The following is a 15,714-nucleotide window of genomic DNA, read 5'->3' on the forward strand; positions in this document are numbered from 1 at the left end:
CATGGTACACTTTCAGACGTCGCTATCTAATTATCATGAAACATTCTTGAATGAATTGAAACAAGACACCCGGTATAGACTAGATACAGTTTCTACACATAAAGAGCAAATCGGACGTGCGTGTAAAAAGCGCATTAACACGAAAGTCGTCCGTTCAGTGGATCGACGAACAAAAAATATTGAAACGCCGAGGAGAAAGTTTCTGTCGATTTGCTTGGCTGAATATGAAAGAGAAGTCGAAGATTTCCTGCATCTTCGTCGCTATATTCCACTGTGAAAGTAAGTTATCAGTTATGCGGTAATATCCCTTTTTACTCCAGATCTGCAATAATGCCACAAAGGCTTCGCATAAAGAACTTTACAATTAACGTAAATCACCGATTACAAGATATTAATACCATGGAAGAATTAAGGAAGGATTTTAAGTAAAATATCAGGAAACAATGCGAATAAGGTAAAATAGATTATTTATTATATACGAACACTCAAATATCTAAACACACACATGGATTACGCGCTAAACGAAGATGATGTGATTTTACGATGATATCGAGATCCCGATGCGGGACATACAAATTGTGATGACGTTTCACGGCTTTTTGACGTCATCCTTATACCAGTCCTCGCTGTAACAAAAACAAGTTCGTTGTTAGTCGTTTCTCTTATCACTGAACAGTGGATATTTATACAAAATATTAATTTTTCTTTTTGTCAACTTCTCGTTATCACAGAAGTAAAATAAAGACATATTTCTGTTTTTAATAATTTCAATAATCTCAATTCATAATAAATCAGAAATTATATGAATTAATTAAATTAATTTGAATTATATAAATTAATAAATCAAAAATTATTATTTATTTGACCTAAATTCTACTCTAAATTTCTACTTGTAAATCTTTTGAAATTGACAGTTTTCTTGAAATTTTATTGTAACATAAATTAATATCATAAAATATATTATAATTTAAAAATTATAATAATAAAAGTATTCAAAAAGAACACTTAAAAAGTGATCAATTCTGCAATACTAAATCAACAAGTTTTATAAGAAAAGAGAAATTAGTATGATGTGCATTCACAAAAAAACTGTCGAACCAGTTTTAAATTATTTAGTTAAAAATTATAGTAATTGTAAAGTTGCTTTTGCGAAGACAATGTGAAAGGAATTTATTTATTTTAGAACATAAGAGAAATCGTGCACTTTACTCTTCTTATTCTTATGAAGTAGTCCTTTATCAGCACTTGAAAGCCTTAAGAAAGTCGTTTCGAAAGGAAATGAAACTGTACAAATAAGTGAGAGCTGTAGTGTGTAAAATTTGGATTGGTAACTAATGGCAATTGTTTTTTGAAAATTTCATTTATCCGTACGTACCATCCGGCAACATTTTCAGGCGCATCGCATCTTTGCTGTTCCTCGTTGTAAACGGTACCGTCGCTGCAACCTTGTTCACGCGGTGTTACACCGTTCAGGCAAACATAAAATTTCTGGCAGTCGTCCGGATGAGCAAATTTCGGGTGATCGACGACCATTCCTCTGGTGTCGACCTGACTCTCCTTCGGGCACTCGAAGCCGTCTTTCAGCTTCTTGTCTACTACTCCACAACCCTGAATGACATAGTATTTTTTATATAAAATTCCATAATTAGGCGTTTTCATTACCCGCATTCGTCTCTGGTGTCAATTTGATACTATTTTCAAATGTAAAAGCGTATTTATCTGCTATTTTTAGGAAAATTCATCCTTGGCTTTATGACTTTATTCTTTCAACAAAATGTATATGTATATATTATCCGATTGCGGTTTTTATGCATCCATGTCAAAAGTGAGTAGCTTCATTGCATTATTTTTAACCCTTTGCACTCGAGTGACTCCTCTGAAGCGCCAATGAAAATGGTTATATAATTAACAAAATAATGTTGACATTATTAAAGACCCTTCTGTTAAAAGAGTAACAGTTTGACGAGTCACAAGACTTAATTTCATTGCATAAATTAGCTTATTCATAGTTTAAAGTTAAGAACTATACTATAGCTGGTCGAAATAGCAATTTTTGATCTAAGCTTAAAATGGGTTCGAGTGCAAAGGTTTAATTTAATAAAATTATTAAGGTAAAAGATTAACTTTTTACTTAATTTCTCTTTCTTGTAGTTGATGTAATAACAATATTTATTTTGCATAAGAAGCCACAGTCGAATTATTATCAATCAGAAAACGTATAACATAAAAATATGACAATGTTTGTTTCTTGGAATTGTCTTTGGATATCAATTTGACACGCACGAATTTTACGAACAAACGAAGAAATGTCACGACATTTTGTTATTGAAATAAATAGGTGTCTAATAGTTAAATAAAAGGCACAAATATCATAGTTCACACTTTGTGTGAAAAATGTGAAGAAAACATTGTCTAAATATATTTTTCTTTGACTCCAATAAAATACTTGGTAAAATAATTTGTTTGCCCTTTTATTACATTCATTTTTTACGACAGCGTCACTTTGACATTAAGTTATAAAAAAGAGGAGGGATGAGAACATTCGATTAGTACAACATTCTATGCAGCCACAGCCATTACACATTTCCGATTCCGCGTCGCTATTTACAGACACTGTTAAATAGCCAATTACGAAACTAATAATTATGGTCCGCCCCATTGATCAATTATACAGAGCAACGTAATTGTTATAATTGCGAATTACTAATGCAGAACCACTTGAATCAAGTAGCAGCGATGACGAGTGTAAATGTTAAATTGTGACAACGGCTAACGTCGCGTTAACCCCTTGCACTATAATAACGAGTCAGACTCGTGACAAAAAAGCTTTCATACCAAATCTACTAAATATTAATATTATTAATTTTTGTTAAATCGAAATTTAATTCTTCTGTGATCAAAGTTTAAAAATTAAATAAAAATAACAGGAAAAACAACAATTGTCTAGTCCTATTATTAAAAATATTAAGAACAAATAACTGCTAATCAACGCAGCATGAAAGGAGTCATAGTGTAAGGGGTTAAATGGCCCACAGTTATTGGTTCTGACGTATTCAAGTCCCCATCTTGAATATCTACATTTAATTATCGACGAACTATGTTAACCCCTTGCACCCCTGAATGATAGTGCAAGGGGTTAACGATGGTGTATGTAAATGTCTGTTAATTTCTGAATCGAATTTAGCACATTTGTTTTTAAAGTCTCTGTTTTTTATGTTAACTGCATATAGATGGTTTCAAATTTTATTCTGCAAAAATACGTGTTTAAAAGATTGCATTTGTTCGTGAATTTTATCCATTTACAGAATTTTTTATGTTTTAATCCTGACATAAAAAATGTCTGATGGATTAAAAATAATGGATGGATATAATAGCAAGTATTCAGTTTTCAATTTCTCTTTCTATTTTGTTTCCAAAATCATTAATTATTGATATTTCTATATAGAAGAAAATGCGAGCTCTCGTAATGTATAATGTACATTTATACAAACACATTTCATGATAAGAGGCTAAATATATTTATTGTTTTTAAATCATTTTCCTGGTAGACAAGATATATTTGTTAAGGTTACTTAACAAATAAACTATCGAACTATTTAATGAACTATGTTACGGGACTTATTCCAGACCAAAATTTCTAGTCCACATCAACACGTAAACTATCTTCGAAAGTTTCAAAATTTGACTTGGTAATTTCTGAAATCTTTTCACCCGCAATTATGATCACGTATTTCGTTTGGTATAAAATCAGCGTTAATTGACCGGTGCTTCAAAAAAAGAGAAACAGAAGATTTATCAAGCATTCATTAGAAAGAGTTATATGACCTAATTCAGTGTTATTAGTACATGAGATATTAATCAGAAAGAATGATGTGACCTGACCCAGTCTTAGTATAACAAGTTTAATTATAAAGTTGAAGTAACTTTTACATTTTTAGGGATATTCGTACAAAAGTTAAAAAAGCATATTTGTGATGTATTTGTATGTAACAAATATTCGTTAAAAATCATAATGATATTTACTTACCATGTGTTAGTATATAAAATTTTTACCAGATGAAATAAAACGACTCAATCAAGTTTTAGTATCTCAAATACAATCATCAGATAGAATAATATGACCTAATTTAATATTAATAACTATATTAATATTCGATTAGTTATGAACATTCGATGACAGTCGATTAATTGTTATTTAATTTTATAATTAATATTAATAACTATATTAATATTATATTAAAATATAGTTACTAATATTAATTATACAATTACATATCAATTATTATAATATTTAATATTAAAATATATATATATATATATATATATATATATATATATATTTTGCGCGTGATTTAAAATTTGCGTTCTGTTCATAAAGATTGTTTACGTAAATATTAGACGTCCGCTTCTTATACTTGCAATGTAAAATATTAAGTAAAATTTTTAAAACACTTTAAATATGCTGTCGTATGCCTACCTCGCGACCAGCGCTGTCAGGCCACACGCACGTTCCGCTGTACTCGTCGAAGTGCAGACCGGTGGTACACGTGATTTCGATAGCTTCGCCGTCGATGCAATTGTAAAAGATGTTGCAAACAGATGGGTCCGGATGAGCGAAGAAACCGTTCCTTCGCGGACACTTCTTCGTCGGTTGCGGCGGCTCTGCGAAGGTCGAACATATAACGGGAGTTAAAAGCACTTTCGCTACCAATTGTTACTGTATCTCCCACGTCAAGGACATCAACCGCAAAAGCCATCGGCATGGCAACACAAGCCGCAATTTTATTCCAGATATATTTTTAACGCCTGGCGTATGTACATTTAATGTGGAGAAAGATGCAATAATACTCTCGGGGCAAGCATAAACTGTCTTTCGAATGTTTCGAGTCATTTTGTCAATGAAAATCAACAGCTGCTTTTTAGCATATTATTTTCAACATATTTTTCAAATTACTAGACAGTTTACTTCTTTATGGATCTTAATAGTATATAAAATATTTTTACTTTAGTTAGTTTAATATCAATATTATAATATCAAAGTTAAATATCAATATTTACACTGAGTGTCCAAGTAGATTCAAGTTTCGCTATTCAAATGCTAATCTGATTGGATAATATTTTAAGTTGCTTTCTTTTATGGGAGACGTAATTCCTGATGCATCTACGTATTGCGACAAGTTTTAAGTAATGTTCGTTTCTCAGAACGAATTATAATGATATATCTACCTTCTAGTGACTCATTACAGTCGAGCTATGTGATAAATGGCAACAATTCATTACAATGAATGGCAAATGCATATCGTTAATTGAAATGCGTATAATATGTGTAATTAATGGGGATAGATACCTAAGTATTTACTCAATAATTGATCTTACCGTCAAGTAAAGATGATACGTTAAAACAGAAATTATACTTAATTAATTAATATTTATAATAATAATTATATTTAATTTTATTGAACTTTGAAAAATTATAGTAACTGTCAGAATTGAAGTGTCTACTGCCTCGTGTGTACTACTATTCATTTATTTAACTTAAATGAACACAGATTTAAAGAGGTACAAAATGGCTACACTGCAAAATTGAGAATATTTAAATACTTTATTGAAAAAAATACCACAATTCTGAAAGCGATAATATTTTTTCAGAGGATATTCGACAGAAGAGTTAAATGCGATGATTATCAAAATGGATTGTTTAAATTTAGTTGTAGTATAAATAATAATCTTACGTAATTCGAGACGATCCCCACAATCGACATTGAACACGTGATCGCATTTGTTGACCTTACGATTTAATGGGTCAAAAACAAGACCATCCGGACATAGTTTTTCTGCGGCAACGCCGTCGTTACAGTCGTAATACTTGTCGCATTGTTTCGGATGCTCGTACTGACCATCTTTGTCAGGACAATTGAACGCACCATCTGTAATATTGGTAAAACAACATGTAAATAAATAGCCAACCCCATTTCGTGAGGTTCCTCAAGTCAATTTTATAATAAAAATATTTACTCTGTTTAAACTCAATGCTCTGAAAGTATAGAAATTGAACAACTTTAAAATAGATGTTACAACATAACACTACATGAAAGTTTAATCGAGAAATTTTTCTTATAATCGCATAAAATAAAATACAACATTAAAATACAAAGCAATGTAGCGCTGGTAGCAAATAAGAAATAAATTGTAATTATAATTTTTAATTTCATTATTGTAAGTTTCATTTGCCTCTATAATATTATTACAATAAAAAACAAATACAATATTTTGTCATGAACTGCAACAAACAGGAACAAAATAGAAAATTTCTTGTTTGTTTAATAATTTAAGATACTTTTAACTTGTTTTAATTTGTTTCTTTCACTTCTGATATTTCTTTCGTCATTATTGCTATAATCGAATAAAATTCGCAGTTATTATCAACTACATAATAGCCGCAAAATAAATTTATATCCAACCATTGAAATTTGAAAGCTAACGTTTCTTTTTCCGTGGAACAAATTGATTGCTTGAACAAAAAAGGCAAAAAGAATATCAAAAATTGAAGTACTTTCAGTTTTCTCAGATTTCTACAGATGTTTTATACATATCATTTAAAAATGTATAATTGAATTATATGGAAAAAGTTTTAAATGAAAACGTTACTATTTCAGTAAACCTAAATGCAAAGTAATGTTAATTATTATCGAAATAAATGAGCTCCCGTTTTTATACTTCCGCTGAAAATAGTTTTGGAAATGACAGATAAATAAATAAAGAAAGGCGCCGTCCCGCCTGTGGATTTTAAAATCCCAGTAATAGTTCGCGACATTATTCGATTCGCTTTAAAAAATGTAAAAGCGCGAGGCAGAAGGCAAAGAAATTTCAGAAATTTCTCCGCATTACATGCGGCATTTACTTTGCAAGATATACCGGAAATCAATGCCACGCTCCAAGAAGCATATAAAGTAGCCCAGCGACTAGTGTGATAGTGAACGCGAGAGGTGATCGAACCCAACTTCTCTGTCTCCGTATCTTGGATACGTGTGTTCGTTCGATCGGCATTGTTTTGTTTCTTTATGTAATTTATTGGTTCTACATACGTCTAGGGACGATAACTACACTGCTCGGATACACTTATGCAACTTTCCCAGCCGTAGATCTGACATTTACGCTTTAGAAAGTTCGACGCTGACCGTCGCAGCGCTTACGCACTCTCTGCGTGGAATGAATACCTCCGTGAACGCGGCGGTAACACGGCCGGCCAATATTTTTCCTATAGGATGTCCAGCGCGGTGGCTGTTATTTAAATCGTTAGGACGTTTTACCGGTTTCGTCGGGCCGACGATTACAATACCGGAAATTCTATTACATTTTCGAAGCTGAGCCGTGGACCCGTGCCCCCGGCGAGCCAAGAGAAAGTCCGTGCAGGTCCGCGCTCCAGTGAAACCGTTCTTTTTTCTCTTCTCGACAATTATCATGCACCATTTTTCCTTTCGTTTCGAGCCTTGGAAACTTTACCTCTCTGTCGCGACGCGTTATCGTCAAGTCGTGCGCGTTAATTGCCCGAATAAGTACATTTGAGCGCATGTTTTACGCAGTGAAAGTGCATTTCTTACCGAATATATCCCCGTCGAATTAACCGTAGCTTCGAGTGTTTTCGTAGCCGAATTTATAGTTCGGTACGTTTTGGAAGTTTTTCAGAAGTGCGCAGAGATTTTTCGTAGAAAGAAGTTCTCTATAAATTCGAGGAAATGCGGTGGAATACTCACACGTCGCGGTGGTCGCGGCCAAGAAAATTACGAGAGACGCTGCCCCGATCATCTTTGTCTCCTCTGGTTTCAAGACGATCACGCAATCCTTCAAGGATTACTACGGTCACTGGACACTGAGAGAAAAGTCGGAGAGCGCAAATGGATACTTTTGGTTTCCTTTTCAAATGCCGCCTCCGTCGCGAAACACTGCAGCTCTTCGGCAACTCACCACGAGGGTATACCCCATTGGTCCCCACTACATCCAATGATTCTTCCCCACTTTCGCCGCGTTTTCATCGGTGAACAACTGTCTGGAATCAGGATTGATCAGTGAGGGACCACGCGCTTTTACTCTTCTTTCTCTTTTCCCAGCGTGCCCGTTGTTATTCGGCTTCCTTCTCTTCTCCGCAGATACGCTCTCACCGCGCGTCCTTCTCTATTCTTTAGAGAAAAATCTCAATTATCACGATCTACGCGAACGGTCCGCTGCGGTTTTCCAATATTTCGAAACGGAAATTATCGTCCAACTATCGAGCGCTGATTTTTTCGTTAGCATTTATCAATCTGTCTTTACATACTTTTTATAGCCTTAATTTTTCTGTAGCTTTTCGAGTCTATATCCAGACTGTGTATATGGTTTATGTAACTCTTCCTATACAAGTACCAAAGCGGTCAAAATTTCATTAAAGCCTCTGATTTTTACTTGATTTAATTTTAATTTTATGATTTTTTATTCCAATTTTTAGATAAACCTTTTTTGTAGGCACATGCAAAATGGATTTAGTAATCTCAAAATGTATGCAGTTTTGTTATAAATGGGGACAATATTTTATTTGTTATAAAGACAAATATGAGACTAGAAGCCAGAAAAATTATTTTAGATTTGCAGTTGAAATGGCTTCGAGTTCAAAGGGTTAACTGTTGTCTATTAGTACGTTTCTTTCTCGGCTACTAATGCGGTGATCGAAAACAACATTAACCCTTTGCAGTCGGAGCCATTTTAAATGGAAATCCAAAAGACTTACAGTATTTCCATTTTATATAACCTAGAGCATTTTATTCATTATAAAATTGAATTTTATGACTTATGTAACAGATAATAGCTCTTAACAATTTTTGAAATATTAGTAAATTCGATAAAGATTATTTGAAAACGTGGCATGATAATTTTTAGAGGCGCCTGAGAGTTGCCATTCGACCGCAAAGGGCTAAATTGAAACGATTTTCGAACGTATTGTGAAATGTGTATCTTTTTCTTAGGATTGTCATCGCGTTACATAAAATTGCTCCGAGTGATTAGTTATGAAAGCGATACTAAATCGAATTTATTACCTTGAAAGCCTCGCGTTGCTAACCCACTGTCCGATCGACTAGATTTCGGAAGCGTTTCCCGTGAAATGCGAAGAACTTTCAGGCTTCTATCACTTTCTCTCCTCATGGGAAAATTCCCGTGAGACCGCGCGATTCGAATTCGTTATTAAAGCGAGAGAAAAAGCCGAGTATTTCTGACCGTGTTACAAATATATTAGGTTGTCCCATAAGTTTCTTCCGCGCTACGCTATGAGTGACTCTAAGTGGCTGTATTTATATAAATATGCAGACTTATCTCTTAGCCGTTTATGGCATCGGTTTCAGTCGTTCCAGTGCTCTTTCAAAGCACGTTTCGTTGGTGACAAAGTCTCTTTTAAAATTTTTTCTACACCGTTCAATATAGAGAGCCAAAAGAAGCATTTGCGACATGTTATGCTTCATTGCTTTAAAAAAGGCAATAGTGCAAAGGACACTGCAGACGAGATTTGCACCGTTTACAGGAGTGGTACTTCGACTATTAGGACCACCCGCGATTGGTTTAAAAAATTTATAGCTGGCAATTTCAAGTTGAAAGATGAACACTGCAGCGGCCGCTCAGCAACGACGGATACAGACATTATCAAGACTGTGCTCACTGAAAATCCGCGATATAGTGTGCGTGAGATAGGGGATGCCACTAATATTCCCAAGACAACGGTACATAAACATTTAATCAAGATGGGATATGCGAATCGATATAAAGTTTGGATTCCACAGCTATTGACGGAGCCGGCCTTATGAACCGCGTCTCTACCTGCGATTTGCTTCTCCAGCGACATGAAAGGGATCCTTTCTTAAAAAGGCTTGTCACTGGTAACGCGACTTGGATTTTATACCAAATTGTGCATCGAAAACGCACTTGGTCTAAGGAAAATAGTCCTTCAACTGTTGCGAAGCCTGGACTTCATCCGGAGAAGGTTCTTTTGTGCGTTAGGTGGGACTGGAAAGGTGTAGTGTACTACGAGCTCCTTCCTCAAGGTGCTACGATCAATGCTGACAAATATTGCAATCAACTGGATCAATTAAAGAGCCGTCATAGCAGAAAAACGGCCAGAATTGGCGAACCGACGAGGCGACGTTTTCCATCGCGACAACGCAAGACCGCGTGTTGCGTTGGCCGTAATGCAAAAATGATTACAGTGTGATTGGGACGTTCTACCTCATCCTCCTAGCTCCTCAGACCTTGCTCCATCCGCTTATCACTTGTTACTCTCCTTAAAAAATTCTGTCCGTGGTAAATCTTTGAAATCCATAAGCGAAATAAAAATGCACCTAGATGAATATTTTGCACATAAGCTTCAACAATTTTGGAAAGAGGGCATAATTAATGAGGCTTCTTGAGAGGTGGAAGAAGGTTATAGAACAGAACGGTTCGTATATAACATAATAATGCCACCTAAAACAACAAATATCGTGTATTCATTTGGCATCAAAAAAGGGAAGAAACTTATGGAACACCCTAACAACATTATTCAGTTCGTTAGAGAGATATTTGGTCTCGGATCTGCAATACAAAATACAGAAAAAGTATACAACATTAAACGCTAACAATTCTATCAAATTAAACGTAACAGTATTTTACCAAAAATCGTACAATTAAACGTGAAAATTGCTTTACTACAAATTGTATCAAATTAAAAAAGAAAGTGTTTTATTAAAAATTGTATGAAATTAAAAAAGAAAGCGTTTTACTAAAAATTGTATGAAATTAAAAAAGAAATGGTTTTACTAAAAATTATATGAAATTAAACGCGAAATTATTTCACTAAAAATTGTACAAAGTGAAACGTAACAGCATTAGATAAATAATGAAATTCTATAAAATCGAATGTAATGTTATGGCATATTTAAACTATGAAAAAATGGTAATAAATATATCTTTGTTATTTTCTTGAAATAGCCATAACGTCTGCATGTGAGTAGAAAATACATGTCACTAGCTTGTTAATTACATCTTGCTCGGCAAACATATGCAGTTTAGTTAAAACACAAAGGCAGTCGTATTAAAATCGTTTTTATTTTCCAGATGATATTTAAAAAGGTCAATGAGTATTAAAATCTACACATGATTTCAGCCTTAAAGCTACGTTGGTTTGGCGCCTTTCCTTCTACTATGGCCACCGGTTGGTTTCGGTCTCGGCGGTGGATTCTCTAGTGCGTCTAATTCCTCGTCGGTCAGCTGACCTTTGTACCAATCCTTGCTGCAACGTTGAAAGCAACAGTAATATCATCATTGCTCGCGATTAAAAAATTTACTCGTGGACACTTACCATTCCGGTATTTTTCTGGCCCAGTCGCACTTGCCGGTCCTCTCGTCGAAGGCTTGTCCCAATTTGCAACCGCTCCTCCTGGGTATCTCGCCGTTGACGCAGACGTAGAAGTATTGGCAGTCTTCGGTGTCAGGGTATCGCGGATGCGTGGCAGCGACGGAATCGTCGACCTTTGGGCAGGTGAAATTGAAAAGTTCCCTGGAACCGCAGCCCTTCTTCTGCGCCTCGTCGGGCCAATTGCAGATGCCAGTCTTCTCGGAGAAGACCAAACCGTCCGGACAGGTGATCATATTGAACTTCCCTTCGACGCAGTAATAGAACGTGTTGCATATACGCGGATCCTCGTGCGCGAAGTAGCCGTGCATTCGCGGACAGTGCGGGGACGGTTGTGGTTTCTCTGTGCATGAATTAATTCTCGATTACTAAACAGTCGGGCTATAGACGTCGATTCGAGAGACAGGTACATAACACATACGTAATTTCGGTCGTTTCGAGCAATCGATACCGAAAGGCAAGTCGCATTTCTCGTGCTGAGGACTGAAGTCGTTGAACACCAAGCCGTCCGGGCAAAGTTTCTCGATAGGCTTGCCATCCCTGCAGTCATAATACTTGTCGCATTGTTCCGCGGCAGGGAAATAGCCGTTGGGCTCGGGACATTGATCCTGAAATTCGTCTTCGTCGTATTCTTCTTGCTCTTCCGGGGCAGTCTGCTTTTTCTGCAACGCTGGCGACGCTACTTTCCTACGGCTTTGCTCCGCTGCCGCTTCTTTCCTCGATAAGGAAGTAACTGCACCTAAAAAGTCGATAAATTAGCGTGAACCCATTGTAAACGTGACCTTAGCATTACATGGAAATATCAAAAGGTGTGAACGAAAATTATAAATCAATTTTCTGTTACGAGATTAGACGACTTTGTGGTGAAAAATTTCGAACACGATTTTAACCCTTTGCACTCGAGCAGCGATTCTGCGGCGTCATTAAAATTACTGTGATACATTCCACAATTATTTTGATAGATATTGCCAAAATTAAAACAACGATTTTAATTATAAATGCAAGATTTAAAAAATTATTGAAAGTTTAACTGTTACATGAGTCACGAGACTCGATATCATAAGCGTAGAATGAATTTTGTTATATAACGTGGAAATACTAGAAGCCAGAGAAATTATTTTAGATTTCCCGTTGAAATGGCATCGGGTGCAAAGGGTTAAATATAATGAACTAACTGCGCAGTTCATAGTCAAACAATTATAATTAAATTTGATAAAAGTTATTATAATTATAATTAAGGGAACAATTATCTTTCCTTCGGAATACAATTTTAAGATATTATCTAAAATTTAGTATGTAGATCGCGAATTTTATTCATTTATAAGAAAAATAACTAGGAGCAGTTTAAAGCTGTGAGCAAAATAAAATAATTGAAGAGTATCGATGTTTTATTTCCAACTGTATGGTATAATATTTGTTATTTTATTTCGTACACGCGTTTTCGTTACACTAGCTTTATTATTTTCTTATTTATTTATAAAAATAAGATAAGGAGGTTTGGACTCAAACAGTTTTAGCATGAACTATAGAGTAGACTATAATCTAATTATAGTCTATAGTATATACTATAATTTTATAGTATGAACTATAAGATTCAAGCTGAATATAAAATTAAGGAACAATAAATCAACAAATAACAATTTTATTTTAATTGTCTAAAACGCGGAATGTATTAATTTTGCTTTACATTTTAAATGTTATGTACATTCATTATACTTCTATGCAATAATAGTAAGTTTATAAAAGAAATGATAAATTTTGTTATTTATATTTATATTAAATTTGAGTAAGATCGTCTGCCTAAAAAATTCCATTGCAAGTAAAATGTATTTTAGAATGAAGTCGTTCTAATTTCGATATATTTAAAAAGATATTGTTTTAAAGACATTCAAGAACAATGGAGACTCGACAAGTAAATTCGATCTCGATTTCATAACTATTACTACACTGCGTATTTTATATATTAATAACAAACACGAGTACGTCAAATACAAAACAGTGAAAATGTTTAAAGAATTTATATTCTTTAAATATTGAATATTAATTAAAATTTAAATAAAGATAATGTAACAGTGTTTTTATAAATATTGTATAAATACAGTATTATAATACAGTGTTTATAATACAGTAATAATATTAGTATAGTATTTACATTAATAGTATTTACAGCAATAATACAGTATTTATAAAAATTCTGTTACATTATTTTTAACCGAATAAAATGAATAAATGAGAAGGATTTAAAAAACAGAGAAAAACTGTTTCTGCAGTTTCTACATCTTACAATTAATGCAAACAATTTCTATTTCACATAAAAATCTACAATCTACTGCAATAAGCACATCTCCTTCAAAATATAAAGAATAGGAATAATTCTTTTAAATAATGAGGTCTCTAATGAACATATTACTGTATAAAAATGTAAACTATATTATATGTTTTTATAATTCTTGTTAACCGAGTAAAAATCTTAATAATTAATATACTGTGAATTTTTATGCAAAATAAAAATGTTCTGCCTAAATTGCAAGAAATAGAAACTGAATATAGCAAGTTCTTCATGTTAGTCGATTAAATATAATGCATTGACATTTAAAAATTCTTCTTATCTTTCTACTATTTCGATTCACAAGTACCTAATTTTGTCATAAATGCATAAAATCCGCAGTTATTGTAATTATTATAATTCTTCTTATCTTTCTACTATTTCAAATCGCACCAACCCAGTTTTGTCATAAATGCATTCAATGCGCAGTCGAATGACAAAATAATAATCTCGTTCTCAGTTCGACATTTATAAACAATCGGAAGAAATAAAGCCTCTCGCATTTTCTATTACAAGGAGAACATACTTCCACGGACGCCAGCCTAAGAGCAAGTTTAATTTACACACGTTTGCCCGAAGGTAGGCGTGGTGATGCAACGCGGATGCATTCGCGTCGGCAGCGAGGAATGACAAACGGATCGAGAAGAAAGGGGGAAGAAGAAAAAAAAAAAAGAAGGAAAAGAAAGAGCAAAGAATAAAAACGGTGAACGGGTAAGGAGAGGGTCAACTAGTCGGCGGGAGTATTTTCAAGGCAGCATGTCGTAGCGGCGTCTTGCGTCCCTGAATAAACGCCGGTCGCGCGTAAACGCCGCGGCTCCGGTCGACCTCGCCGACGGAAGAAAGCGAGAAAGTGCCCCCCCTGACTCCCGTGTATCCGATCGGCCAGAACTTAAATGTCGTTTAATCACTCGGACTTGTTAACTTTCCAACACTCTGCATTGATTTCGATTAATTTTTGAGAGCCCCGGACAGGTTTGCCAGTGCGCCACGTAGATCAGATCTGCCGGGTCGAGTACGTGAAAGCGAATTTCCCTAATTCGATCGAGCGAAATTGTTACCAGGCCAGGAAAATATTCGAGCACTCGGTGAACAATGATCTCGTAACGAAGAAAAAGATCTTGAAATTAAACCGTTATTGGAAAGCGAATCTGCTTAGACGGTTGATAAATATTAAAGAATTTTTTTCGCCCGCGTGTCGGCACGTGGAGAAATGGAACTTTCTATAAAGGCGCACTGATTTCTCAATAACAAACGATGGCGCAAGTTCTTTCGTGGTCGGGCCGAGATTCCGCGTCATTTTCGATCGCGTGTGAATCCGTAAACGAATCGGTTGAAAATTATTCCGCTCGGGTGCCGTGTAGCTTCCATATTGTGTTCCGTTCTTAGATACAGCTATACCGGTCAACAACGAATCGACACCGATTTAATGGATACATTCTTATACAAGATGCCAACAATGGTGCAACCGAGATAATAAGAATCGTTGCAGCAATTAAAAACAGCGGACGCGCCTACACTACGGACAGCGACACACAATAAGTTGGCTAAAGGCCGCATTCACGTGCCACTTTTACTTTTCAAAATTCTCTGCGTCCGCGATTGTCGCGTTCGGATTTGATGCGATTGTTTCGATCGGTAAAAATGCGAAATCGATTGTCTAGTGTATAGAGACCGATTGTTTAAATATTCTTTCAACGAGACTACTTACCGAGACAGATTAGCAGACAAAAAACCTCCGTCCTCATCCTGACGGAGGATGGCAGCGACTGGAAAGGGAATCGGGCCTGATCTTTATCTTGAAATCAAATCACGGTTCTTCGAACGTGGAGGAATTGATGACTAGAGAATACTGGGCCCCATCGAGAGGGTCCCAGAGCCTTATATGCATCCCCCACTTTTCCATCGGCCGGATTACAACACCCGACAACCGCGTAGAAGCATAGGTAGATTCATTGCTCTTGTGCATACGCGCATCGAA

At 35.1% G+C, this 15,714-nt stretch overlaps 2 protein-coding genes across 2 annotated transcripts; both read right to left on the reverse strand.

The window, feature by feature from the left end:
- Positions 1-534: 534 nt before the first annotated feature.
- On the reverse strand, positions 535-7,832 carry LOC144472484 (protein obstructor-E). Its single transcript, XM_078185619.1, has 5 exons — positions 7,755-7,832; positions 5,733-5,927; positions 4,478-4,662; positions 1,376-1,608; positions 535-626 (listed from the first exon to the last, which is right to left on the reverse strand). The coding sequence occupies exons 1-5, from the start codon at positions 7,804-7,806 to the stop codon at positions 590-592; spliced, it is 702 nt and encodes a 233-aa protein (XP_078041745.1). The 5' UTR covers positions 7,807-7,832; the 3' UTR covers positions 535-589.
- A 3,252-nt stretch (positions 7,833-11,084) lies between these two features.
- Cpap3-b (cuticular protein analogous to peritrophins 3-B) lies at positions 11,085-15,584 on the reverse strand. Its single transcript, XM_078187293.1, has 4 exons — positions 15,445-15,584; positions 11,832-12,149; positions 11,357-11,753; positions 11,085-11,287 (listed from the first exon to the last, which is right to left on the reverse strand). Exons 1-4 carry the CDS (start codon positions 15,479-15,481, stop codon positions 11,170-11,172), a joined length of 870 nt encoding a protein of 289 aa, XP_078043419.1. The 5' UTR covers positions 15,482-15,584; the 3' UTR covers positions 11,085-11,169.
- Between the last annotated feature and the right edge of the window lie 130 nt (positions 15,585-15,714).

Source organism: Augochlora pura, chromosome 7 (genome assembly GCF_028453695.1).
Source record: "Augochlora pura isolate Apur16 chromosome 7, APUR_v2.2.1, whole genome shotgun sequence".
NCBI classification, from domain to species: Eukaryota; Metazoa; Arthropoda; class Insecta; order Hymenoptera; family Halictidae; genus Augochlora; species Augochlora pura.

Coding starts and splice junctions, on each gene's coding strand:
- LOC144472484 (XM_078185619.1), bottom strand. CDS start 7,806: ATGATCGGGGCAGCGTCTCTCGTAATTTTCTTGGCCGCGACCACCGCG. Junction 4,663..5,732: donor TGGGGATCGTCTCGAATTAC/GTAAGATTATTA, acceptor CGACCTTCGCAG/AGCCGCCGCAACCGACGAAG. Junction 627..1,375: donor CCTGAAAATGTTGCCGGATG/GTACGTACGGAT, acceptor TTTTTGTTACAG/CGAGGACTGGTATAAGGATG.
- Cpap3-b (XM_078187293.1), bottom strand. CDS start 15,481: ATGAGGACGGAGGTTTTTTGTCTGCTAATCTGTCTCG. Junction 12,150..15,444: donor TTGTCTGCTAATCTGTCTCG/GTAAGTAGTCTC, acceptor TCGACTTTTTAG/GTGCAGTTACTTCCTTATCG. Junction 11,288..11,356: donor GCCAGAAAAATACCGGAATG/GTAAGTGTCCAC, acceptor TCAACGTTGCAG/CAAGGATTGGTACAAAGGTC.